Source organism: Mesoplodon bidens (assembly GCF_964165515.1).
Source record: "Mesoplodon bidens genome assembly, chromosome: 8".
NCBI classification, from domain to species: Eukaryota; Metazoa; Chordata; class Mammalia; order Artiodactyla; family Ziphiidae; genus Mesoplodon; species Mesoplodon bidens.
Genome location: NC_138165.1, coordinates 2,007,028 through 2,032,258, shown reverse-complemented (window position 1 = coordinate 2,032,258; position 25,231 = coordinate 2,007,028). Strand labels below are relative to the sequence as shown.

Genomic DNA, 25,231 nt, shown 5'->3' with positions numbered 1-25,231 from the left:
GAGAGGGCCATTCATTTGAAGATTGAAGGAGAACTTCGATTAAACATGAATGCTTCTTGGGAGGGAAAGAGATCAAATTGTTAACTGCGGTGATTTCTGAGCCGAAGGATTAAGGACATGTTAACGTGCATTTACGTTTCTCTGTATTTGCCAGGTTTTAAAAAATGATTGTGTCTTTATAAAATAATGTTTCCACCCTTTTAATAGCTATGTATAAAATACCTAATTCTTTGAATTAAACTTATCTCTAAAAAAAAAAAAATCCCTGAAAGTTCCAAGTCCCGTGAACCTATCAGTTTTAGGCAAACCCTCGAGCCGCGTTCCCTGGATGGTGCACTTAGGTCTGCCTTCCTCAGCGGACTGGGAGCACCTCGGAGCAGGGTCAGTTCTGGGATAAGATTCCAGCCTCGGTCTGAGGATGCTGCACGGAGGGAGAGGGGAGGTCAGGGGTAGCTTAGATGGGCACAGGTGAGGGGCAAGTGCCCTGGGCAGGGCAAGAGTGAGGCAGGAAGGAGCCAGCCAGTCTGGGCTTGGTGTCTGGCCGGCAGTGTGTCTGGCCCAGCACAGCCCTGTGGGTCCTGCCTGCGTCCTCCCCGATCCCGGCCCGGCCTCTCCTCCCGACACACACCCCTGTGCTTCCGCCCCTGCAGGTGTGATCACGGCCGTGGCCTTCGTGCTGGTCTGCCTCCTCTTTCTCATGCTGCACTACATGTACCGGCACAAGGGCACGTACCACACCAACGAGGCCAAGGGCACGGAGTTTGCCGAGAGCGCCGACGCGGCCCTGCAGGACGACCCGTCCCTCCAGGACAACGGTGACAACAGTAGAAAGGAGTACTTCATCTGAAGGACTTTACCAGGACTCACCTCCCCCCAACGCCTCCCCGTCCAGGAGAGAAAGCCCCATCCCCCCACCTTCAGCACCAGGCAGCCCGCGAGCGCCCCCTGCACCCCAAGACACGCACCTCGCCTGGGACACTGGGTGCCGCCCAGTGGGGGAGGGAGCGAAGGAGGAACCCAGCTGCAGAGGCCTCTCCCAGGGACCCAGGCAGGCTCTGCCAGAGGGAAGAGAGGGAGGAGGTCGGCTCCCCCTGGGCCGCGCACGTTGCCACCTGCGTGTGGGGCATGGAAGTCCTCGCTGGGTGTGAATGGGGCTGTGGGCCTAGGAGTGCGGAGCAAGGAGTGAGCCATCATCACGCCGACTGTGGATAAAGACATCAAACGTCAGCCCTTGACATGTGGGGGGAACAGCAGGTGCCGGAGCTCAAAGGCACCTCTGTCTCCCATGGATGCAGCTCTGAATGATTGGAAATAAATCTGAAACGTAATGGAGCATCCAGAGTCAAATGACATGACTGTGATTGTTTAGGGAAAGATAAAGGCTGCCCAGGGCTTACTTGTTATCCATGCAATTTTGTGTTCTCTGATCGACTCCGCCAGCTGATACTGGGACGGCCACTTCAGGCTCCATGGGGCAGTTGTCAGAGAACACAGTCTGTACAGATGGCTCCTGGGCCCCACCAGGGAGGGAGAGAGGGAGGACCCAGTGACCTGCATGTGTCTTCCCCACCTGGGCACAGCTTCAGGAAACAAATGCACGAGTGCAGTGTCCCTCTAGAAATAGGTTGCCCCAGCCCCCAGGGCACTAGCTGAAGCATTGGTTCCCAAATGCCTGGTATTAGAAAGAATGGACCTGTTAAAAATACGAGTGAACCCCATCGGAAGAGGGTTCCCAAGCCCAATTCTAACGTGTGGAGGAGGCTTCCCTACAGCAACAAGCAGTTCAACTCAATGCTGACACTGTCTCCCCGGAGACAGAATCAGATTCCACAGGTAGAGGGCTCAGTCCTACAGGACCACCTTCACCACAGACGCCAGTGACAGACCCACCAGCTACAAACTGGAGGTTCCAACGACCCCCTCCGGGGGTTCAACTCATTTGCTAGAAGGGCTTGCAGAACTCAGGAAAACCAGTTTACTCACAGATTATCGATTTATGATCAAAAGTTATTGAACCCCAAACTTCAAACTATTATGTATACAATGGGTAAACAATAAGGTCCTACTGTATAGCACAGGGAACTATATTCAGTATCCTGCAATAAACCATAACGTAAAAGCATACAAGGCATGTGTGTGTGTGTAACTGAGGAAAAGAATATATGTGTGTAACTGAGTCACTTTGCTGTACAACAGAAATTAACACAACATTTTAAATCAACTATACTTCAATTTAATATATATATATATATATATATATATATATATATATATATGGCTTCCCTGGTGGTGCAGTGGTTGAGAGTTCACCTACCCATGCAAGGGACACGGGTTCGTGCCCCGGTCCGGGAAGATCCCACATGCCACGGAGCAGCTAGGCCCGTGAGCCATGGCCACTGACCCTGCGCGTCCGGAGCCTGTGCTCTGCAACGGGAGAGGCCATAACACTGAGAGGCCCGCGTACCGCAAAAAAAAAAAAAAAAAAAAAAAAAAAAAAAAAAATATATATATATATATATATATATATATATATATATATATGTAAGATTATTAAAGGTTAGGAATCTACAACCAGGTAAAGTGATAGCGTAGCGTGAGATCCTGAACAGGGCCCCAGCACAGTGGCACAGAAGCATTCTGGCTCCCCCAACAAGAAGCTCTCTGAAAAAGAGCCAAAAAGCTGTCCTTTTGGGTTTTTATGGAGGCTTCATTACATAATCATAATTAACTAAATCACTGGTCAATGATGACTGCCTATCAACCTCCAGCCCTACTCCCGCCTGGAAATCAAGGGGGTGAGACTGAAAGTTACAAACCTCTAGTCAGGTGGTTTGTTCCCCTGACAACCAGGCCCCAACCTTAGGGGCTTCCAAAAATCACCTCATTCAAATAACAAAAAACACCTTTATCACTCTTCAGCACTTAGGAAATTCCAAGCGTTTTGGAAGCTGTGAGCCAGGAACAGTGGACAAAGACCAAATAAATATATACGAGAAATATATTTTGGTCATCTGAATGACCAAATATATATTTCTTATGAATCACAGCATCACCCCATCCTTCCCACGATAACATTAGTGATAATGGCTCCCAGAGGCTGGAGTGCAGACTGCAGGGCCCTGCTCCCTGGGTTTGGGCCCTGACTTCCCCTGTCCTGGTCCTGGAATCTTGGGCAACTCTCTTGACATCCCTGGTCAGCTCCCAGGGTTGATGGCAGGAACAAATGTGTCGTGTGCTCAGCACTAATTGTCTCCGGATGGCAATAACTGGTGTTGGATGTATAGAGGGTATGTATCAGTCAATGAAATTTCCTCAGTGCATCACATTTAAACACCTCCTTAGGAGTAACCATGAGTTAAAGTGAACTTACTAACCATCCTCTTGCATGAGAGTCTTTCTAAGACTCCCAGCAGCTCAGCAATCCCTCACCGGGAGACCAGCAGTTCCAAGATTAAAGACTGCAGCCCAGGTGGCCAGGAACTTCTCAGGGCTCAGGTTTCTTGAGGCTGAGCCATCTATACAAGGAGTCAGCAAAAAGGTCTCCTATGACTCTCCTTAGAGGACTGATGGGATCCAAGCTCAGGCAGGGGTGGCTGCCAACTAAGGGAGCCAGAAGTCACAGGGGGAGAAGCAGAGGGAAGGAAAGAGGCAGAGATGGAAGAGACGTGTTCAGAAGCTGAGGCCTTTCCCTGGGGTGGGGGTGAGAGGACCAAGCTTGCTGGCCGTCTGCTTTCTCATCTATAAAATAAAAGGTTTGGCTGTATCCAAGTCCCCAAAATGCTTGGCAAAGTGGCGATAAACAGCCCAAACCAAAAGGGTGTTCCATGTGCAGATAAGTTTGGAAAATGGCCTATTAAGGGAAGTTAAACTAATGCCAAGTCTCCTCAGCATCTCCGGTATCCCAGTGTGTGTATGGCAGGACAGGGAGAGTCAGGCAGTGCTATCCAAATGTATTTGGCCAGAGACTCCATTTCTTCCCAGAATACCTGTTGCAAGCTGTGGGCCAAGAGTTCCCCACATTTAAGAAACACTAAATGACTTCTAACATTCCTTTCTGTTGTGACGTCACTTTAGGTTTTTGAGAATACATGGGCAAATGGCCTCGTCTGCAAGGAGTTTGAACACAGATCACTGTCCAGTGGGCACAGAGGGAGCACCCAGAGCCCACACACAGAAGTGATGCTGGAAACTCGGCCTCTGTACACCGGTGCCAAATCAAATCTCGGAGACAGAGTTTTGGGTGAAGTAGAAAAGAATAGCTTTATTGCTTTGCCAGGCAGAGGGGGACACAGAGGGCTCATGCCCTCAAAAATTGTATGCCCCAACCTGGGGTGGGGGCAGGATTTGGTGAAGAGTTTTATAGCAGTGGTTCAAGGCCAGGGTTGCTGATCAGGATCAGGGTGTGTGCAGAACCTGTACTCCTTTATTCTGGCCTCAGGTGGTCTCCTGATGAGCTTCTGTGGTTCTCAAGGATAACAAACTGTGGCCTTCTCTCTGGAATGAAGAATGCTTCATCAAGTTGTTAGCATCTTCCATTTGCTGGGGGTTTTAGTTCTGCAGAAGAGCTCAAAGATATTGTTATGTGTGTCCCATGAGGCAGAACCAGGACCCTGCCCCAAGGCTGCACTCATGTTTCTTGGCTGCTCCTCCCTTGTCTCTGCATCCCATCCCTTCCCTGATTAGCAACTGTTTGAAACTGCCCTTTGGAACTCAGGGAAGGCCATGGAGGCTGGAGTCTATTCCTTACCAACAAGAAATGGGGGACACAGAAAGGCTTCCATGCCCAGGAGCCCCACAGGGTCCTGCTCAGTTTCAGAAGTGCCTTCCTTTAAAAAGGCCAGGGAGAGGATGAGCCCCTGGGCCTCCCTGAGGGCTGGTGCCTGTGTGGGAAGAGGAATACTGGTCACCCCTCCCTCCCTCCTTCCCTCCCTCCACAGCCCCAGGTCCATCTGTACTGACTGCAGTCTGAGAACTGGCCCACGGAAGCTGGGTTCCCTGGCACCTCACTTCTTCCCTCCCCTCCCCTCAGCCTCATCCCCCTGGCCTACCCAGTGTCCTGGAAAACTGTATGGAAGCACAGCCTGCTCCCCAGCCCACCGGGTCCCAGGCCCAACCAGAATAAGATGCAGCGGTGATGAAACTGCACAGCTCAGATTGAGACTTACACCCACTGTCTTTTAATTGAAATCACACACCTTGTCTCAGGACTTAATGAAGCTCAGGTTCTTTATGTCTCATCATAGAAAGAATTCAGTGAGAGACAAAATTATAGGTAAGAAGTAGATTTATTTAGAGAGATATACATTCTGCATACAGAATGTGATTCATCTCAAAAGGCGAGAACAGCCTTGGAAGAAACACATTCCACAGACAGAGTGCAGTCTGTCTCAGAAGGCAAGAGACCCCAAAATATGGGGTGGTTAGTTTTCATAGGCTGGGTAATTTCATAGGCTAAAGAGTGGGAGGATTATTCCAACTATTTTGGAGAAGGGACGGAGATTTTCAGGAAATGGGCCACCACCCACTTTTTGGCCTTTCATGGTCGGCATCAGAACTGTCATGGCTCCTGTGGGTGTGTCATTTAGCTACTGATTACAGTGAGCGTAGAGTGAGGCTCAAGGTCCACTGGAAGTCAAATCTTCTGCCATCTTGGATGGACCTAATTGGTTCTAACCAGTTTATGTCGTGTCCTCAAGGGCTATGTCATTCTTTTAGAGGTTGTGCCCTGCCCCCTTCCCTCCTGTTTCAGTGACATGGAAGCTGCAAGTCTGGGTTGGCCAAGGAGGCTCAGTGCAGACGCCACCCAGGAGGGAGAGGTCCCAGGCTGACTGCATAGGTGAGGCTGCCATCCCAAGGAGCAGAGAAACTTAGTGAGAGAATGGACACGGACATGTGCACGCAGCAACCAGTACACACGGATGTGCAGATAAATAATGTTCCCACCGGGCAGGGAGAATGCTTACTTTATCTTTGATCCATCCCCCGACAGTGCACTGGAGCTTCCATGCAGCGGGCCTGCAGCAGATGATAATCAGGAAAAATAAGAGCAAGTGTGCACACCCCGAGTCTCCAGGGCTGTTCAGGAAGAAGGAGGGAAGTGGAGGGGAAAGGAAGAGAGGGGGGATAGAAGGGGGGAGGGCTGGACGAAGAGGGGACACTCTTAAGTGAACCCCAGCTTCTTTGCACATGGTCCTCCTTCATCCCCACCATAACCACACAGGAGGGCCGCCTCATCCTTCCTTTAGACCTGTAGAAGCTGAGGCTCAGAAAGACGGAAGGACTTGCTGGAGGTCACACAGCTTCTAAAGGCCAAGGGAGCATCTGAACACAGGCCTGTCTGGCCAGTAGACTGGGGAAGGGAGCCTCCTGCCCTCCACAGGCTGAGGTGAATCAGCAGAAGTTCTTACTGGAAGCAGAGCAGGCAGCAGCAGGACTCAGGGATGCCAGGGGGCCAGGGCACACAGGCCAGCTCTCTGCCGTCCAGCAGGCCCGGCCAGCCACGGCCTGGGCTCCTGTGCCAGCATCCCCATTCCCACTGAGGACTGGCCAAGATAGAGGCAGCTCAGAGCCATGGGAGCTGGCCCTGGGCAGGACGATTAGCAAGACAGACACAGTAAGTGTTTTCAGGTCCATCATACCTCACCCACACCTCAAGCACCCCCAACGTTTGCCACCCAGGTTACTCTTATCAAGAGGAAAATGACCAACTAGATGACATCATGTCATTCATACCCACCCTTATTGGGTGATGTGTGCTTTTAAAAAGTATTCAATTCAAAAATAACATTTCAGGGCCTCCCTGGTGGCGCAGTGGTTGAGAGTCCGCCTGCCGATGCAGGGGATACGGGTTCGTGCCCCGGTCTGGGAGGATCCCATATGCCGCGAAGCGGCTGGGCCCGTGAGCCATGGCCGCTGGGCCTGCGCATCCGGAGCCTGTGCTCTGCAACGGGAGAGGCCACAAGAGTGAGAGGCCCGCATACCGCAAAAATAAAAAAAATAAAATAAAATAAAATAACATTTCAGACCCAGAAACAGATGGATCATATATGTCTGTATGTGTCAGAGTGTATAGCTGCAACCCACAAACAGGTACCTATCTAAGTGTGAGGGTGACATAGCTGAATATAACAGGCCCTGACTCTAAGGGTGCGTGGCTTTGTGGAGGAGATAAGCACATAAGTGTACATGGAAAAGTGTTACTGATGCTGTAAGAGAAATGATATAGATAATGTGGGGAGGGGCCAGTTCCACCTGTGGGATGGCATGGACTTAGGAAAGGCTTCAGAGAGAAAGCAAGGCTTGGATCAGTTGCACAATAGACCAGAGATAGACCGTGACCTTGGTCCCATGGGTAACAGGGAGCCACTGAAGAAACAGGGCAGTCTCCATCATAAGGATGTGGCAATGCACCGTGGAAATGTACAAGGGTTCTAAGGGCACATCAAGGTCTGGACGCGGCCCAGGGGCCAAGACATCCCTCACCCTGAGCACACCCTTCCCTCCAGCTACGCTGTTGCTGTTGTTTAGTCTGAATTTCACATTACTCCACCCATCCTGCTGGGTGGGAAATGGATCTCATCCTCTCACCGGAAGAAAGGGCAGTAGGTCAGGGCTTCGAGCCAGTTGTTATGTAAATATTAGAGGAGAACTTTTTCTGCAGTGGAAGGAACTCATGATGATTTTATCTTGTTTATGTTCCTTTGGAGGAGAGGCTGCTCAGCTGTTTGCCGTTTCTCGCTGAGTATTTTTTATCATCATGGCAACAGGGATGCTTTAAGGGACCAAGAGGATTTTAACTGGCCCAGGGCCATAGTGAACCTACAGGCGCTTTAATGTTTTCAGTGTAACAGCTCCACATGTTATGGAGAGAGAGTGGTTGTGGAATCAGAGAGAGTGGAACAAAAATCTCCCCTGTGACACAAACTAGCTCTGCGACCCAGGAAGAGTTACTTAACTTCTCTGTTTCAGTTCGAAAGAACAAAGTGAAGTAAAACTATTTTAATTTTACAGTGTTTTGAATATAAAATTCAATAAGGCAATAAGCTTGTCGGGAACGGTGAAGGCGCTGAGATTTTACCTGCTTTCGAGTTAGCAGGTCATTCTGTAACACTTCCAGGGTTGTGGACAGAAGGCACAGGAGTCCTTGTTCAGAGACCGAGGGCTTCATCACTCATGGCACAACCGGGCCATGAATACCAGCATCTTTTCATCAGTTCTCTTTGTCCCCAAACCCCACATGGCAATGTGAATGGTCCCAGATGGCTGCATGTCCACATGAGTGGGTTAAGTTCTGGAAGCAAGTGCTGGGCTAGGAGAAGTTGAGTCCATTATAATGGGAAGTAAGCATGCCTACCCTCCGCTCTGGAGGGAAGCACTGTCTCCATCCTCCAAGGCCACTTGTTCCACAAACATCCTTGCAAAGATGGTCCAGAACAAAGGACAGCCTGTGCCTCACTGACACGATGTGAGGAATGAGAGAGACCCATGGAGAACTGTCTCTCAACATGGTAAGTGTTGCCTAACCCCATGCCTGGGACTGAGGGTGCTCAGTAAACACCTGTTGAATAAGTGTGCACATCCATGACCCCCTAGCCACGAGCTAAATAACCGCTGCCTTCTCAGTAGCAAATCAGAAAGCAAATTCTGCTTCTTTTTCTTTCCCCCCCAGCCGCGCTGCATGGCTGGTGGGATCTTAGTTCCCCCACCAGGGATCAAACCCAGGCCACAACAGTGAAAGCATGATGGAGTCCCAACCACCAGACCACCAGGGAATTCCCAGAAAGCATCTTCTGCTTCTTGAGACACATGAGGGAATTTAAGGTAGAAGGCTTTTCTGCCCCTCTTTGTTAGTATGTGAGGGAGATGGCTGCGGGTGTGATTGTTTTTGCTGCTTTGTTCTCACAAATAGAGGCAGACACGGTGGGAAGTCTTAGTTTATGGGTGAATTCATAAATCCAGAGCCCTGACAATGAGCTTGGTTGAAATTTGCCAGCTTCTATTTCTGAGGTCGTCCTGTGATGGAGAGCTCTCTCTTGCCAACATGATAGAACTCCAAGGATGCTTAAGGTATACAGACCTCCCCATCTCTAACTTCGAGCCAAACACTTCAGCCAACTCTTATTTTTCACCTAGCTGGAATTCTTCTTTTTCTCTCAAGTCAAAAAGGACTTAGGGAAGAGTTCTGCATTCACCCTGTCAAGATAATACACCCTGTGGGCCCCCTCGATGCCTCAGAGGCAAACACACTGTCATCCAGGGAAGGACCATTTAGTCCACAGCTGTTGTTCATCAGATATTGTTTTCTAAGGGTGACAAGTGGAGATGTTAGGACAAAATGATGGTGAGCACCCAGGCCCCACCATTCAGGGACTGAAACAACTTCATTCATTCCACAAATGTTCTCTGAGTTTATACTACGCTGCAGGCACAATGCCAGAGATTTAGAGGCTATCAGGACTGCACTGCTCTGGAGGACACCCACCACCACAGGAAACGTGTTGAATCAGCTCAAGTTGTGAAGGGCCCACAGTGGAAGACTACCAAAAGAAATAGACCCACAGACCTAGAAAACAAACTTATGGTTACCAAAGGGGAAAGGGGGGATGGGATAAATTAGGAGTTTGGGATTAACATATACACACTACTATATATAAAATAGATAAACAACAAGGACCTACTGTATAGCACAGGGAACTATATTCAGTATCTTGTAATAGCCTATAACAGAAAAATATCTGAAAAAGAATACATATATATATATATATATATATATATATATATATATATCACTCCACTGTACACCTGAAACTAACAAAACATTGTAAATCAACTATATTTCAATTAGAAAATAAAATGCCTGTGGGAGGTCAGAGAAGGATTCTTTTTTTTTTTTTTTTTTTGGCTCACCACGCAGCTTGCGTGATCTTAGTTCCCCGAAAGGGATCGAACCCATGCCCCCTGCAGTGGAAGCTCAGAGTCCTAACCACTGGACCACCAGGGAAGTCCCTGAGAGAAGGTTTCTTGAAGGAGGACTTCTGAGCCTGCTTCTGAAGGAGTCAGCCATATGCAGAGATGAAAGATGCAGAGAAATAGAAGTGATTCCAGAAAGTTCAAGTGAGCTGTTATTTTTGGAGCATGAGGCCTGTGTGGAAGTGACCAGGGATGAGGCTGGACCCAGAGACTGCAAAGAACCAGGTAATGAGGGGGCCTGGCTGCCATACTGTGGAGCCTGGTTATTGCCCCAAAGGTGGTGGAAAGCCCTCGGAGGTACTTACGGGAGGGAACAGGGTGTGGATATGGTCTGGTTTACAAAACACTTTGGTGGCCAATGTTAAGGTGAATTAGAGGTGTACTGTGAGGAGAAAGGTGGTCTAGAAATTACTGAGGCTTGAATAAGGAAAAGCACAGTATAACAGATCCCTCAGGATGGAAGCAAAATCCTCTTTGGACAAATCTATGAATGTACCTGTCTCTGCGTTGTTTTGTAGGTTGCCACGTGTACAGAACACTATGGACCCCAGAACAAAAATTCAAAAGAGATGTGTTGGGTTTATGGATGAAGTCTCTTCATCTGCCTTTGTCACTAAAATCTGCACAGAAAGAACCAAGGTCTTCAGCTTCCTAAAGACATGTCTGCAATTCCGCTGGGACAAAAGATACCTGCCTAGAACCCCAGAGGGGAAATAAAAACAAAGGACTCAGAAGGGCTACCTCTTAAAGCCTGTCTATACAGCATTGGAGATGCCCACAGAAGGCCTTCTACCCAAACTTTCAACCCCAAGGAAGTCAGAAATGCCATAATTCAAGTTTTATTCTTTAGGAAGAAACATTGCAAAGCTCTCTGTCACACATATCCTTGCTGGCATGGGGGAAACAGGGGAAAGTGAGGCTGTACACATCCCCTCTTCCCTGTGTGGAGGACTCAGGGCACCAGAGCCTGGAGGCAGGAAAGCAGCACAAGGTGATGAGGTATATTTGTGTGGTGGAGGGCACGGTGGAGACAAGAGGGCACAGAAGGGAGATGTCTCTCATTTCATTAATTTGCAAAGGCTCAGCTCTTACACCCTTTTCAGTTCAGAACACCATCCTGGCCACATAGGACTAGGATACAGAAAAGAGGCTGTGCTTGAAGTCAGGCAAAATGACCGGACATGGTCCAGATAAGGTCACAGAAACCAATAGGTATACTTATGTCCAACCTTCTAATTTCTCTGCTAGAAGAAAAAACGGGATCCTAGGGACACCAGAGGGTCAGGCTCCACCTATGTTGTAAATACCAGCACCTGGACGGCCCTGGGCACCTGGTCAGCTACTGGGCACCTGGGTGGTACTGGGCATCTAGGCGGCACTGGGTACTTGTGAAAGTCCTCCCACACCTGTGTCCCTGGCAGGCATTGCCAGTTGAGGACAACACTCTCCCACTGAAGTCAGGCTGGGCTTCCCCACCCTGCCCTGCACCCTACATCCAGCCATGGTCTGACAATGGAAGGGCCCCGTTGGGTCTTTCAGTTGATTGTTACTAACTGAAGAAGAGGATCTGGTTCCTGGGAGATGACATGGAGCAGATTCAGGAGGCTCCCCTTTTGGAGCCTTGATTTCCTCATTAGTTAAAAGGGGATGAAGAGTCCTACCATCCCTTCATGAAACTGTTAGAATGAGCCAGTACCCTGGGACATGGATATGCTCAAGATGAAGAGAAGGTCTTTTCACCCCTGTCAACAGCCTGTTGAAATGTGCCATCACAAAGTTATTTTTGGTTGCTTCTACAGAGGGATTTTCCCCCTACAGACAAATTTGATTTAAAAAAAACAAAACAAAACAAGCTGGAGAGTTTAAACAGCCAAGCTGAGTTGGAATTTTTGGCAGCTAACAGCAGCTACCCCCCAGGGAAGGAGAAGTAAGCTCTCTAACTTGTTTATTCTACCCACTATTAATCACCTGCCATTAAAAAATGATTGTAAGAGGGAAAAAATGTGCAGCTGCATTACTAATCAAAGATATATATAATATACACACACGTTTACATATATATGCATATATATCACATTTTATCTTATTAATTAAGACAGAGATTATCTAAAAGAAGCTTACCCAAAGCCACTAAGTGTCCAATGGGCACACGCTGGTGAGCGCAGACCTGCCCATCACTTCTCTGGCAATGCCTTTGGCAGTGCACCAAGAATCTTGTAAACGTTCACATTCTTCGTCCCGGAAACTCTACCTCTAAAAGTCTGTTCTGAGAAAATACCCTGAAATACAGGCCAAGATTTCAGTTTAAAAAGGTCCATAATAGCTCTATTTACAGTAAGGAAAAAATAGAACAGTTTAAGTGTTTATCATTAGGGGAATGTTAAGATAATTATGATGCAGACTTGCAATTAGATATTCAGCAGCAATAAAATGGTGTTGCAGAGAATGTTTAATAAGTTGGGGAAATGTTGGTGATGTAACATTACGTGAAAAACATTAAAATACACAACATACCCAGTGCAAACACAAGCACACTAAAAGGCACAGAAAAGATGGGAAAACTCACCTGTATATTAACAGTAACTGCTCAGGGTTAAGACCAATGAGAGAAGTTTCCAAAGGACTCAAGGAAGCTCTTCTGAGACGTCTCTCCCTTTGGAATGTGGATCTTCACTATGACCTCTTGTCTCTTTGCCCTTGTCTCTTTGCTGTCTACCTGCTGTCAAAGGGGCCACATGCAGTACTGCAAGGCCCATACGGTCCCTGGGATTCTGCACACCAGGCATCTCCCTCCATCCCGGGGCTCTGCAAGGACCTCGGCTTCTGAAGCAGAGCTTCTTCACAAAGAGTAATAGGTAGGAGTCACTGTTTTTGGATATTCTTCACAAAGAGTAATAGGTAGGAATCACTGTTTTTGGATATTTCCCTCCTATCACATAAACTTTCCTAGTCTTCTGCCAAAAATATATAATCAGAAAAAAAAAGCAGCATAAATTAAATGAACTTCATCCAAGAAGTGGCATTTTCATAGATGCAGAGTATTTTACAGCCCACCCCTCCCGCTGAGCCCTCCCTGTGAATCCTTGTGTGAATTGCCTCAGTGAAGATTGTCTACCCGAGGGGTCTTTAGAACCAAGCAGAGAAATGGTACATGAGTATCACCCAAACTATAATCAAGACCAGGCGAAAGTGATCTAGTCCTATGTCCAGCGGCATTGCTTGAAAGACATACCACCTATATTTGGACGCTACCTGGGTGTGGACTGATGAGATGGGAGACAACTGGGAGTTCCAGCTGCTAGAGGCATGAGAAGTCACACAGCTCAGCTTCTCACTGAACAGGTGGAGAGACCGAGAGAGATGGGATAAAAGCTTGTCTGATAAAACACAATGCACTGAAGGTTAGTGACGACTATTTCTAAGTTTATGAGAAATACCTACATACTAGGTATTACCTATTCACTCACTGAATGCTCACAACGATCCTTTGAGGTAAGTGTTATTATTTTCTCTCCACTTTATGGATGAGGAAACTGAGACAGAGACACATGAGGAACCTCATCCAGATTGCATAGTATAATGTGGCAGAGCTAGGATTGGAACCCAGGCTTCAGCCCATGCACTGCATGGTTTTTTAGAAACTGATGATCTGATATGGAAGAGCTCCAGTGAGTTTCTGGGAACCTGGGGTTTGTGGGCTTGCAGGAGAATTGCTCTGAGAGTACCCAGAGACCTTCGCTGTGTAACATGAGGTGAGTGAGCTCATCTGCACCCCAAGGCAGCCACGTCAGCCTTCCTACCTGCTGAGCTGGTATTTATTCTGACTGATGTAAGTGCCTTCCCAAGTAAACTCTCAGAGGCCAGGCAAGTACATTCTCAGATACCATAAGACATCTTTTCCTTTACAGTTTCCCTGCTTTCTCAGGGGTGTTTGTATGGGAGGAGGCAAAGGAGGAGGGGAAGGTACTGCCTTCCAGAAACATCCTACCTAGGTGCAGACACTCAGTTCTCAGGGTAGTGGGAAATCCTGAGGGATGGTGTTGCCCAGGAGGCAAGTCAGAGAGCTTTGTTCATTGGCCTTGGCAAAGCAGGACCTGTGGGGCTCTGAGAGGGCAGAGTGCCACCTGCCACCATGGTAGGAGAATGGCCTTCATTCCAAGTCACAGAGCATGTGCAGAGAACCTCCTATGTGCCTGGCCCTGTGTGTGCACTGGGTCTACAGAGATGAAGGTCTGCTCTCAAGCAGGTCACACAGACAGACATTGATAGAAAGGAACCCAAAAGCAAGACATATTGCTAAATAGAGAGAGGGGACCACAGGGTGTTTCCATACATGTCCAGCGGGATGAGGAAGAGAAAATAGAAGGAAAGGGAAAGAAAGGGTGGGGTGGGTGGAAAGGAAGAGAGGGGTTGGTCAAGGAAAGCTTCTTGGAGGAAGAATTCTGCTTGTCAGTCTAAAAAGGTAAGTAGGAATTACCGAGTTACTAGTTAATTGAATCAAGAAAAAGAAATTTGAGATAGAGATGGGTGAGTAGACATAAATGGGTCTGGCATGCCCAGGGTCCTAGAGAATGCAAGGAGAAACCTCACTAATAGCTTTGAGTATCAAGCTATGAAGGGTGCTTTTCACTCAGCCACCAATGGGACTTGCTTAAGAATTCTGAGCAGGGACAGGCCTAATCTGATTTGGGGAGATGGACTAGATAGAATCATCCCCCTCCTCAGGCCAAAGTGATGGAAATCCCCACCACTTTATAAAGTCTCTAACTGAGAAGAATACACTATCTCTGGAAAAGGAGTTAACAGCATGCAAATACCTTCCCTGGGTATATCACCTTATCTCCCTGGGTAATTCCTTAACACTCACCTACTAATACTTTAACACCCACCAACACAAAAACTCCTACAGCACATGAGCCTGCATCCCTTTCTCAGATTAGGGGACAAGGAAAATCCTGGCCCCAAGCTCACAAAGCATAGGAAAGGTCATTTATTTTATTTTTAATATCATTTTTATATACTTTTAGAGAGATACTTTTAGAAGTAATGGTTCCAGTTGAGATGGTACAATTTCCCTCTTTAGATGCATAAACTATTCTAAATATATGGTAATAAGAGATAAAGCACAAAAGGGAGAAAGCAAGGAAGACATTTCTGTGGCGTCAGAAAAAAATCAGAGATTCAGAGAGGGACTAGCTTGTTTGCTAGGAAATAGCTCTGGCGAGGTAAGAGAAAGTAAAGGTATTCGCCTGGGAAAGGAGACCCATAGTTCAGAAAGCAAGACCTTTGTAGAACACTGGCCCTCTGAGCACCATGAAGCATGAGCAAAATTAAGTTCGCATTTTGACATAACCTAGCAAAACCACAGAAAAATCAGAGAAAAGAGAGATTGTCTCCAAAGGGATAACAACTGGGCTAGTGGTTGACTTCTTAACAGCAGCAAAGGAAGTCAGAAGGCAATGAATTATCTACAATGTGCTGAGCAAAAATTATCCAGGAAGTGACAAATAGAAACAAAAAGATAGAAAGAGAAGTCAAGAGACAAGATAAATGGAGGATTGAGTAAGGAGATCTAATGTACATTTCATCAGATTTCTAAAAGGGGAGAAGAGAAATGGAAAGAGGCAATAGGTAGGTGGGAATTTTCCAGAATCAGTAAAAGACACCGATCTTCAGAGTACAGGAATACCAAAGATTCCCAAGGAGGATAAATACAAAGAACCCACACCTAGGCACATTGTAGTCAAATTGCTAACAATGAAGACAATCAGAAGCAATGAGAGAGAAAACGTAGATTAAATTTAAAAGTATGAAGAATTATTTTGACAAAAAATAACTTAACAGACAAAAGAAGGAAACCATTTGAAAAAAGAAATAATATTTTAAATGAGAAAGAGAAAACTGTCAGCCTGGAGTTACATACTTATCAAAACTATCTTTCAAGAATATAAAGAAAGAAAAACATTTTCAGACAAACAGGAAACTCTCACTAAAGGAAATTTTAAAATACGTCAGGCAGAGGAAAGAATCCAAATGGGAAGTGTAAGATGCAAGATGAAATGATAAGCAAACACTGTGGTAAATATATAAGTAAATCTAAACAAAAGCTAAATTTATAAAACAATAATAATAATCTCTTATGTGCTTAAAAGTAGAGTAAAACTGAAATAATGGACATCAACACCATATTTAGAAAGGAGAGTTAAAATTAAAATATACTTGGGTTTTGTATTGTTTAGGAAAATGACAATAATATTAATTAAATTCTGATTTTGGTAAGTTAAACACAAATAGTAGTAAAATAACAGAAAAAAAAGTGTATAAATTCTACATTAGAGGCAAAAATGAAGTGAGAAAAATAGTCAATCAATTCAAAAGAAAGCAAGAAAAATAAACATAGAGAAGATCAGACAGAAAGTACAAAGTAGGTTATTGGAAATCAATTCAATTGTATCAGAAATATAGGGACTTCCCTGGTGGTCCAGTGGTTAGGACTGCTGAGGGCACAGGTTCGATCCTTGGTCAGGGTACTAAGATCCCACAAGCCACATGGTCAAAAAAAAGAAAAAAAAAAAAAAACCTATATCAGAACTACAATAAATGTAATTTATTACATTCTTCATTTAAAAGAACATATTGTCAAAATAGAAAAGTAAATAGATGTTGTTTACAAGAAACAAGTCTAAAACATATTGACACAGAGAGGATAAAACAGTAAAAAATAAATCATGCAAATATTGATTCCCCCCAAAACTACTACAGAACTTATAAACTTTAATGCATATGAAAATACAGTTTCAAAATATATAAAGCAATAATAGAACTGCAAGGAGAAATAGACAAATCCAGAATTATTGGGTTGGCCAAAATGTTCATTCTTACAGAAAAACCCAAATGAACTTTTTGGCTAACCCAATATTTTAGGAGATATTGACATAACTGTTTTGGGAATAGCAAGATTAAATAAGCAACAAAATTTTTAATAAAACAGAGATATAAAAGATTTGAAAAACACACCAATCTTGATATAACAGAGATTAGATAGAAGATGATAAACATAGATAGATAGATAGATAGATAAGAGATAGATAGACAGATGGCTAGTTATAGGTAACTAGGTATGTAGGTGGAGGGAGATGATAGATAGTTGACAGATAGATAATCAATTAATATTCATAGCATGCAGCAGTTAAGAAATACACATTTTCTTCAAGTGCACATGGTATATTTACAAAAATTGTCCACATATTAAGACACAAAAAAAAGAGAGAGAGAAAAGTCTCAACTGCTTTTAAATGATTGGTATCCTGGTATCTTACAAACTACATTCTCTGGCCACAATGTAATTAAGTTAGAAATCAATAACAAACATGTAAATTCAACAACATACTTCTGAATAACACCTGTCAAATAAGAAATCATATGAATATTAGAAAACATTTAAAACTGAAAGATAAAAGGCTGTATATCAAAATGTAATGAAATGTTAATTTGACATAGACATAAAATAGCAAATATTAATATTAGGAACAAAAGGTATAATTTAATGAATCGAGCACCACACTTGAAAGAACAATAAAATATACCCAGAGAGGGTGGAAAGAAGAGTATACAAAGGCAAAAGCAAAAATTAATGAAAAATAAGCACATACAATAGAGAGAAAAATAATGTCAAAAACTGGTTCTTTTGAAAAGGTCAATTTTACAACTTCAGGCAAAAGTAATCAAGAAACACATGAGAAAAGGCATGAATAAGTAATTTAGGAGTAAAATAGAAAACATAACTTTAAATGCTGCAGATATTAAAAGGCAATACAGGACATTATGAGAAACATTATACCACTAAAGTTAAAAACTTATATGAAATATGCAAAATCATAAAAATATAACTTACCAATACCAAGGAAAGAGGGAAAACAGAGAATCTGAGTGGTCTTATAACCATTACAGAAACCGAACCAACAGTTAAAACCTTCCCACAGAGAGACCACCAGAGCTCTACCAAGTATCCAAGAGATACACAGTCCTAAATTTATTGACTCTTCCAGAGAAAAGGCAGTAGACTCATTTTATGAGGCTGGTGTAAACCGAATACCAGAATCCAACCACAGAAGTATATGAAAATTAAATTACAGAGAATCTGTTTTTCATGAACGTAGATGCAAGAAATCCCTAAAGGGCTTCCCTGGTGGCGCAGTGGTTGAGAATCTGCCTGCTAATGCAGGGGACACGGGTTCGAGCCCTTGTCTGAGAGGATCCCATATGCCGCGGAGTGACTAGGTCCATGAGCCACAACTACTGAGCCTGCATGTCTGGAGCCTGTGCTCCGCCGCAACAAGAGAGGCCGCGATAGTGAGAGGCCCTCGCACCGCGATGAAGAGTGGCCCCTGCTTGCCACAACTAGAGAAAGCCCTCACACAGAAACGAAGACCCAACACAGACAAAAATAAAAATAAAATAAAAATAAATAAATAAGAAGACCCCAAGATCACTATTTAAAAAAAAAAAAAAGAAATTCCTAAAAACGTATTAGCAAACTAAATTCAGCAAAACATATGGAAGCTTATCTATCTTGACCACATTGAGTTTATTCTAGGAGTGTGAGGTTCATTTAACACTTTAAAAAATCAACAAATGAAAGCCATCCATTAACAGATCAAAGGAAAAAAGTCATAGGCTTATCTGTGAGGTGCAGAAAAAGCATTTGATAAAATTTAGCATGTATTCATTATAAAAACTCTTAGCAAGGTAGAAATAGAAGGAAATTTACTCAACCTGATAATGCAAACTTACAACAGTGTTTCCTTAAGATTAGGAATAGAGAAAGGCTCACTATCTTCACGTACACTGAACGTCGTACTGGAGGTACCAGAGGGCAGAGAAAGGCAAGGGGGAGAATGTCAGCATTGGACAAGAAGAACCAAAACAGTCATTACTTGCAGACAACATGACTGATAATACAGAAAACCCAAAGAATTTACAGATGAATCTGTAAATTAATAAGAGTGTTTAACAAGATTACTGAATTAAAGGTCAGTTTCTAAAATTGCATTTCTTTATACTAACAACAAATGTTTAAAAAGTTTACTTTTACAAGTATCATTGAAAATTGTCCTGAGAATGTGAAGTCCATAGGAATAAATCTAAGAGAGGAAATAGATGACCTCTATGGACAAAATTAGAAACTTAATTAAAAGACATTAAAAACCCTCAGTGATGTATACCTTTGACGCACTCCAATCAAAACCCAGAAGTGGTTGAGATGTGTGTTTTGTTGTTGTTGTTATTGTGTTCTGTTGGGTTTGTGGTTGTGTAACTTGATCTGTTTCTAATATTTGTTTCTATCAATAATATTTGCATAGAAGTGGGAAGAGTAAGAATAACCAAGATAGTCCTGAAGAAGCAAAATTAGGCCAGAAGACTTAACTGATCATAGGATACTAAGAATTATTCTGTATCTCCAGTAATTAGGCCATGAGGTATTGGTACAGGGGGAGGGGAAAAGACAAATGGAAAGGAGAGGGAACCAAGTAACAGACCCACACATACAAGGAACCTAATTTATGACAGAACTAACATTGCACTTGTTTGAGAAAAGCTGCACTTTTGAGGAAATAAAAAATGCATTTTCCATACATCTTGATCATTATCGAGAGTTCCTAATCTTGGTCATTGGTGCTGGGGTCTCTGAGCCCCCCGGAGGGCTCCTGCCATCTGGGACCTAAGGAGGGTGCCATTCTCCACGGTGCTGTAGAATCTGAAGGCAAGACTAGGGTGGTTCTGAAGGGGGTGGAAACTGCAAACTGGCTGTGGCTTCTGCCACAGGAGGGAACTGTCGCCACTCTGGCAAAGAAGCTTTGCCGAGTGATGCTCCCAGGAACCAGGAGACCACAGGAGATAAGGAGGCAGCCCCTTCTCCCCCTCCAGCCATGCAGTTGCACTGCAGTGCCCAAGACGGACAGATTCTAACAAGGAGTAGCTGGCTAAGCAGAAATGCGGTTTGCAGAGTCCCAACCTCAGCCTCACAAGGTTACCCCTCCCCAGGGTGACCTGAACCTGCATGGAATTCTTCCCCCAGAAACTGGGGAGCTCGGCTCCCAGCACTCACCACTTCCCTCAGCCTTTGCCTTTTCCAGGCACGTGGAAGGCCCTGGGACACCAACCTGCTGGGGGCACATTACCAGGACCCAGAGGTCTGGATGAGGAGCTGCAGTCTTGATGTGTGACCAAGAAACAGTGTCTCTTCCCATTCAATGTTGAAACTGATCCCAGGAAACTGGGATTGAATGAAAGCCTGGGCTTTGCTCCAGCAAAGGTGGACAAGACCTCACCAGAGACTGGTCAATCAAAGCACTCATCATTGTCAGATACGGTTCCTCCAAGTCCTGTATTATTGGAAGCTGCTGATGTCATCTCCACAAAGGGATCATTAGCACAACAGCCAATAATACCACGTTTGCTCCAGAGCAGCACTGAGTTAGCAAAGCAATCATAAGACGTCAGTTTCGATGGTCAGTGCTGCCAGTTATAGAACCCAAACCCCAGGTCTCTGGCATTAATCCCCCAGTGGAGGGAGAGCAAGAGAGCTAGAGAGGGTGAGGGTGTCCTATAAGGGTGCTCATCCTATTATGAGGACCTCACCCTTATGTCCTTGAAGGAGTGTTCAGAACGTGCCACCCCAAAAGATGCCCCTTTGGCATATTGAATATTTTAAGCTGAATACATTTGAAAAATAGCAAATGCAGAGAGAGGCTCTCTCTGAATTCCCTTAATCTGTCTAAAGACCAAGCCTCCTCCAAAAGGAACGCAATTGTCACAGATCTCCTCCGTGGATGTTTATCAACCAGGGAGAATTGACTCCGTATAGGGGAATTGACCAGAAGTTAGACCACTTCGAGACAGACGGTCACAAACCATCACACCTCCCATCCATGCTTCTAGGGCCCAATTCTTCTTTCCTGAAAATCACTTCCTCTCCTCTAAGTGGCTTCCACCCCCCTCCCCTTCCCCTATTAAAATAGTATATAAGCTCTCAAATCTCACCACTCTTTTGAGCATTCACTTTTTTTCATGTGATGTTCTAGGCACATGATATTAAAACTTAATAAATGTGCATACCTTTTCTGACTGTTGTAAGTTTATTTTGTAGACCCAGCTGTCAAACCCAGGAGAATAGAGGCAAGATCCTTCTTCCCCTACAGCTTCATCTAACCCTAATTACCTCCCAATAGCCCCTTTCCAAATACCACCACACAGGGTGTTATGGCTTCAACATATGAATTTTGGGAGGACGCGGCACTCAGATCATGACAGGCAGAGTCCCTCTGTTTCTTGCCGTCAAGGATTTTCCAGGCCCTCCCAGCCCAGCACCCAGCCCCTTCTTCAAGGATAGGCCCCACCCACCTCCTCTGTGATTCACATGGGACCCTCCACCAAGTTCATGGAATCTGTTTTATAAGTGAAATTCTGTGGAGGACCGGGGTAAGCTGACCCAGAAATATAGGTGGCACAGGCTCTGTCCTTGTGGATAGCACACGGAAAAGTGATGAGAGCCCCTTGGCAATCCTTCCCCTCTCACCCTCCAGAACAGAGCTCCACATTCCACTGTGGACCTCTTGATGCAGCCCTGCACAGGGTTTCTTAAAACTTTGAATTACTTGCCCATATTTAAAAATCAGGAGACATACCAGAAACCATCTGGATTTTTGGATTCCCTTGGAAAATTGTAAAGTGAATAGTTGTCAGCTCTTATATTCTACGCAGGTCACTAAATGTGATGCTGGCTTGGCCCTGCTGAGTGTTTGGTCCTGCAAGAGTTGTTCTAGGATGTCCATTATCCTGACCACCAATAATTCAAACTCAAGGTCAGCAGTTAGTACCCAAAGCAGGGGATTCTGTATTTTTTACAGAAGGTGGACTCTGGGATCTATATTTTACATATGGAGAATTAAAACACAAGGATTTTTTATGAAAGGTAAATATCCTGCTTTGTGTGCCTTGGAGGTGTGTGGCCAGGAATGTCTAATTCCCTGTTCTGAGAACACAGGAAAAACGTCTCTAAGGGGTAGAACCATAATATCTCAGGAAACAGTTAGGAAATATCCCAGAGGTATGTTTTCACTAGTAGGATCTGGTAGGACATGAATACAGATTCGTACGTCTTATTTATTGAGCAGTGTTGGCCTGCCCACCTCAATATGACTTCTCACCATTTCTAAACGAATGGAATGTACTAATTTGCTTTTCACCTACTATCCTGTGCCTTCCCAGTCCCACTCAACTACTTCATAAAAGTCACTACATCCCCCCAAACCATCCATGAACTGCCAGAAGAAGGCGGAGGACGAAGAGAGGTAAAGGTTTCTAAAAGGCAAAGAAGTGTAATAAGAGTGGGTCTCGGTGTTTCTATGTACAAAGTGTGTGCTAAGTAAGATAGCATGTGCTGAGGACATATTACTAATTTAACCCTTGCAACGTCTTATGTCACTCTTTAGTAAATGAGAAGGCACAAGCCCACAGTGACCATCAGTGCTTCTCTATTCCTCAACAAAGCTAAGCTCTGAGCCACTTCAGGGCCTTTGCACCTGCTAACACTTCTTTTGGGAACACTCTTCCCACAATCTACAAATGACTGGTTGCTTCCTACTCAAAGGTCATTTCCTCACAGTCTGCTCTGCTCATTGTGCCTGCCTCCCCCTGCCCACCTTCCTCAGATCACTCCTTTACAGGTGTCCTGTGAGTGTCCATTTGTTGAATAACCCTTGACTTTTAATCACCTGTGGTTCTTGGGATTTTAATGTAACTTTCTGCTCAGGAAGCTCTCTGAACTCAACAAACTAACCTGGACATCAAGTTCACACTGACGAGTACAGAATTCAAGGTACTGTGCTGTCTAGGGCCAGTAGGAGCTACCAGTGTTATCATCCAGCCCCATCTACCACATGCGCCCACACACCCCCACTGTACAAATGCAGTTGGCTTTACAAACACCTCTAGGGAAATGCAGAAAGGAAAGTGAAGCCTAGGAAGGTATGTGGTATGGGAAAGGCCCTCCAGCTCTTCAGCCACAGGCATTATGGTAAAGACAGCTGAGGTGACCATGGAAATGGGAGTGGTGGTGATGATGTAGTCTTGGGGTTGAGGTGAGGGCAGGGCTGCTGATGGTTATGGTAGTGGCAATAGCCTTGGTATTGGGGTCGGTGCTGCTGCTGCCGATGATGGCAGGGTGGTGACTTGCCCAGCTTGGGATTGGGAGGGGGTATTGATGATGGTGATGGCAGTGGTGATGGTGGGAGTCTTGGGGTTGGGACGGGGTATTGATGTTGGTAGAAGCAATAGTGATAGTGGGAGTACTGGGGTTGGGACGGGGTGTTGATGGTGGTGGTGGCAGTGGTGATGGTGAGAGTCTTGGGGTTAGGATGGGTTCTAATAGTGGTGATCATGGTGTCTGATGGCAGCAGAGAGGCAGTGGGGATGGGGATGGAAAGGATAAAGGTGATGGCATCACTTTTGGACTCTTGCATCTAACCTCAGGTCTTTGAGCTGAAAGAGCCACCTGGTTCTCTCCCACAGGTTTCTACCTGTCACTACCCCATTGAGATAACCTAGCATTATCCCCAATTCCAAGGCCTTTTGTGACCACTTCAATCCTTTGGTACACTTGAAAAGACTCAGGATGTATTGATCAAGGAATACACAGCATTTAGGTGTGAAAAACCTATGATTTTCCAGATAGTGAGGTGCTGGACAATCTGCAGCATTACAGGTCTGGGTGCCAACTCTGGAGCTCCATCAACCCCACCTCCTCTCAATCTTCCTTCCATCACACAGAGTATAGAGAAGTCAGCCAAGGGATGAAACTGCTCACTGTGCATTCTTCCAAAGCAGCTGACCAACAAAGTATAAATAGCTCAGCCAGCACTGGTAACAGCCAGTCGGAATAAGCAAGCAGAAGAGGTTGGTAATCTGCTGGTGGAATCTCAGGCCTGAGAATGTCACCCCAAATGCCCTAAGAGCAGACGATGCCCAGATATGTAACGAGGCCAACTGCTGAGCAACAGAAGGGGGCAAACATGATCAAATGGGGGGCTTCAAGGGGCCTATCTGAGCTGGTTAGATTCAGTCAGTAAGTACTAAGCAGATCAAATCAAATCCAATTAAGCCACCCCCAACACCTACGGTCAATTAATCTTTGACAAAGAACACCAGAATATACAATGGAGAAAAGACAGTCTTTTAGGCAAGTGGTGTTGGGAAAGTTGGACAGTCACATGTAAATCAATAAAGTTAGAACACACCCTCACACCATACCCAACAATAAACTCAAATGGCTTAAAAACTTGAATATAAGACATGACACCATAAAGCTCCTAGAAGAGAACATAGGTAAAACATTCTCTGACATAAATCATAGCAACGTTTTCTTAGGTCAGTCTCCCAAGGCGATAGAAATAAAAACAAAAATAAGCCAATGGTTCCTAATCACACTTATAAGTTTGCACAACAAAGGAAACCATAAACAAAACAGAAAGACAACTTAAGTACTGGGAGAAAATATTTGCAAATGATGCAACAGACAAGGGATTAATTTCCAAAATATACAAACAGCTCATACAACTCAATAAGGAAAAACAAACAACCCAATAAAAAAAAGAAAATGGGCAGAACACCTAAATAGACATTTCTCCAAAGAAGACATACAGATGGCTAATAGGTACGTGAAGAGATGGTCAACATTGCTAATTATCAGAGAAATTCAAATTAAAACTACAGTGAGGTACCACTTCACACCAGTCAAAATAATCATCATTAAAAAGTCTACTAAGGGCTTCCCTGGTGGCGCAGTGGTTGAGAGTCCACCTGCCGATGCACGGGTTCATAACCCGGTTTGGGAAGATCCCACATGCCGTGGAGCGGCTGGTCCCGTGAGCCATGGCCGCTGAGCCTGCGCGTCCAGAGCCTGTGCTCCACAACGGGAGAGGCCATGACAGTGAGAGGCCCACGTACAGCAAAAAAAAAAAAAAAAAGTCTACTAATAACAACTGTGAAATGGGTGTGAAGAAAAGGGAACCCTCCTACACTGTTGGTGGGAATGTAAATTGGAGCCACCACTATGGAAAACAGTATGGAGGTTCCTTAAAATACTAAAAATAGAGCTACCATATGATCCAGCAATCCCACTCCTAGGAATATATCCAGAAAAAACTCTAATTCGAAAAACATCCCAATGTTCATAGCAGCACTATTTACAACAGCCAAGACA

At 45.0% G+C, this 25,231-nt stretch overlaps 1 protein-coding gene across 1 annotated transcript in view; it reads left to right on the top strand.

Moving 5' to 3' along the window:
* GYPC (glycophorin C (Gerbich blood group)) overlaps nucleotides 1–2,127 on the top strand; it is a 44,663-nt gene extending 42,536 nt beyond the window's left edge. Inside the window, exon 3 of the mRNA XM_081242024.1 lies at nucleotides 651–2,127. Coding sequence (XP_081098150.1) covers nucleotides 651–847 — 197 coding nt within the window. The 3' untranslated portion in view covers nucleotides 848–2,127. The remainder of the gene's footprint in view (nucleotides 1–650) is intronic.
* Nucleotides 2,128–25,231: the final 23,104 nt, after the last annotated feature.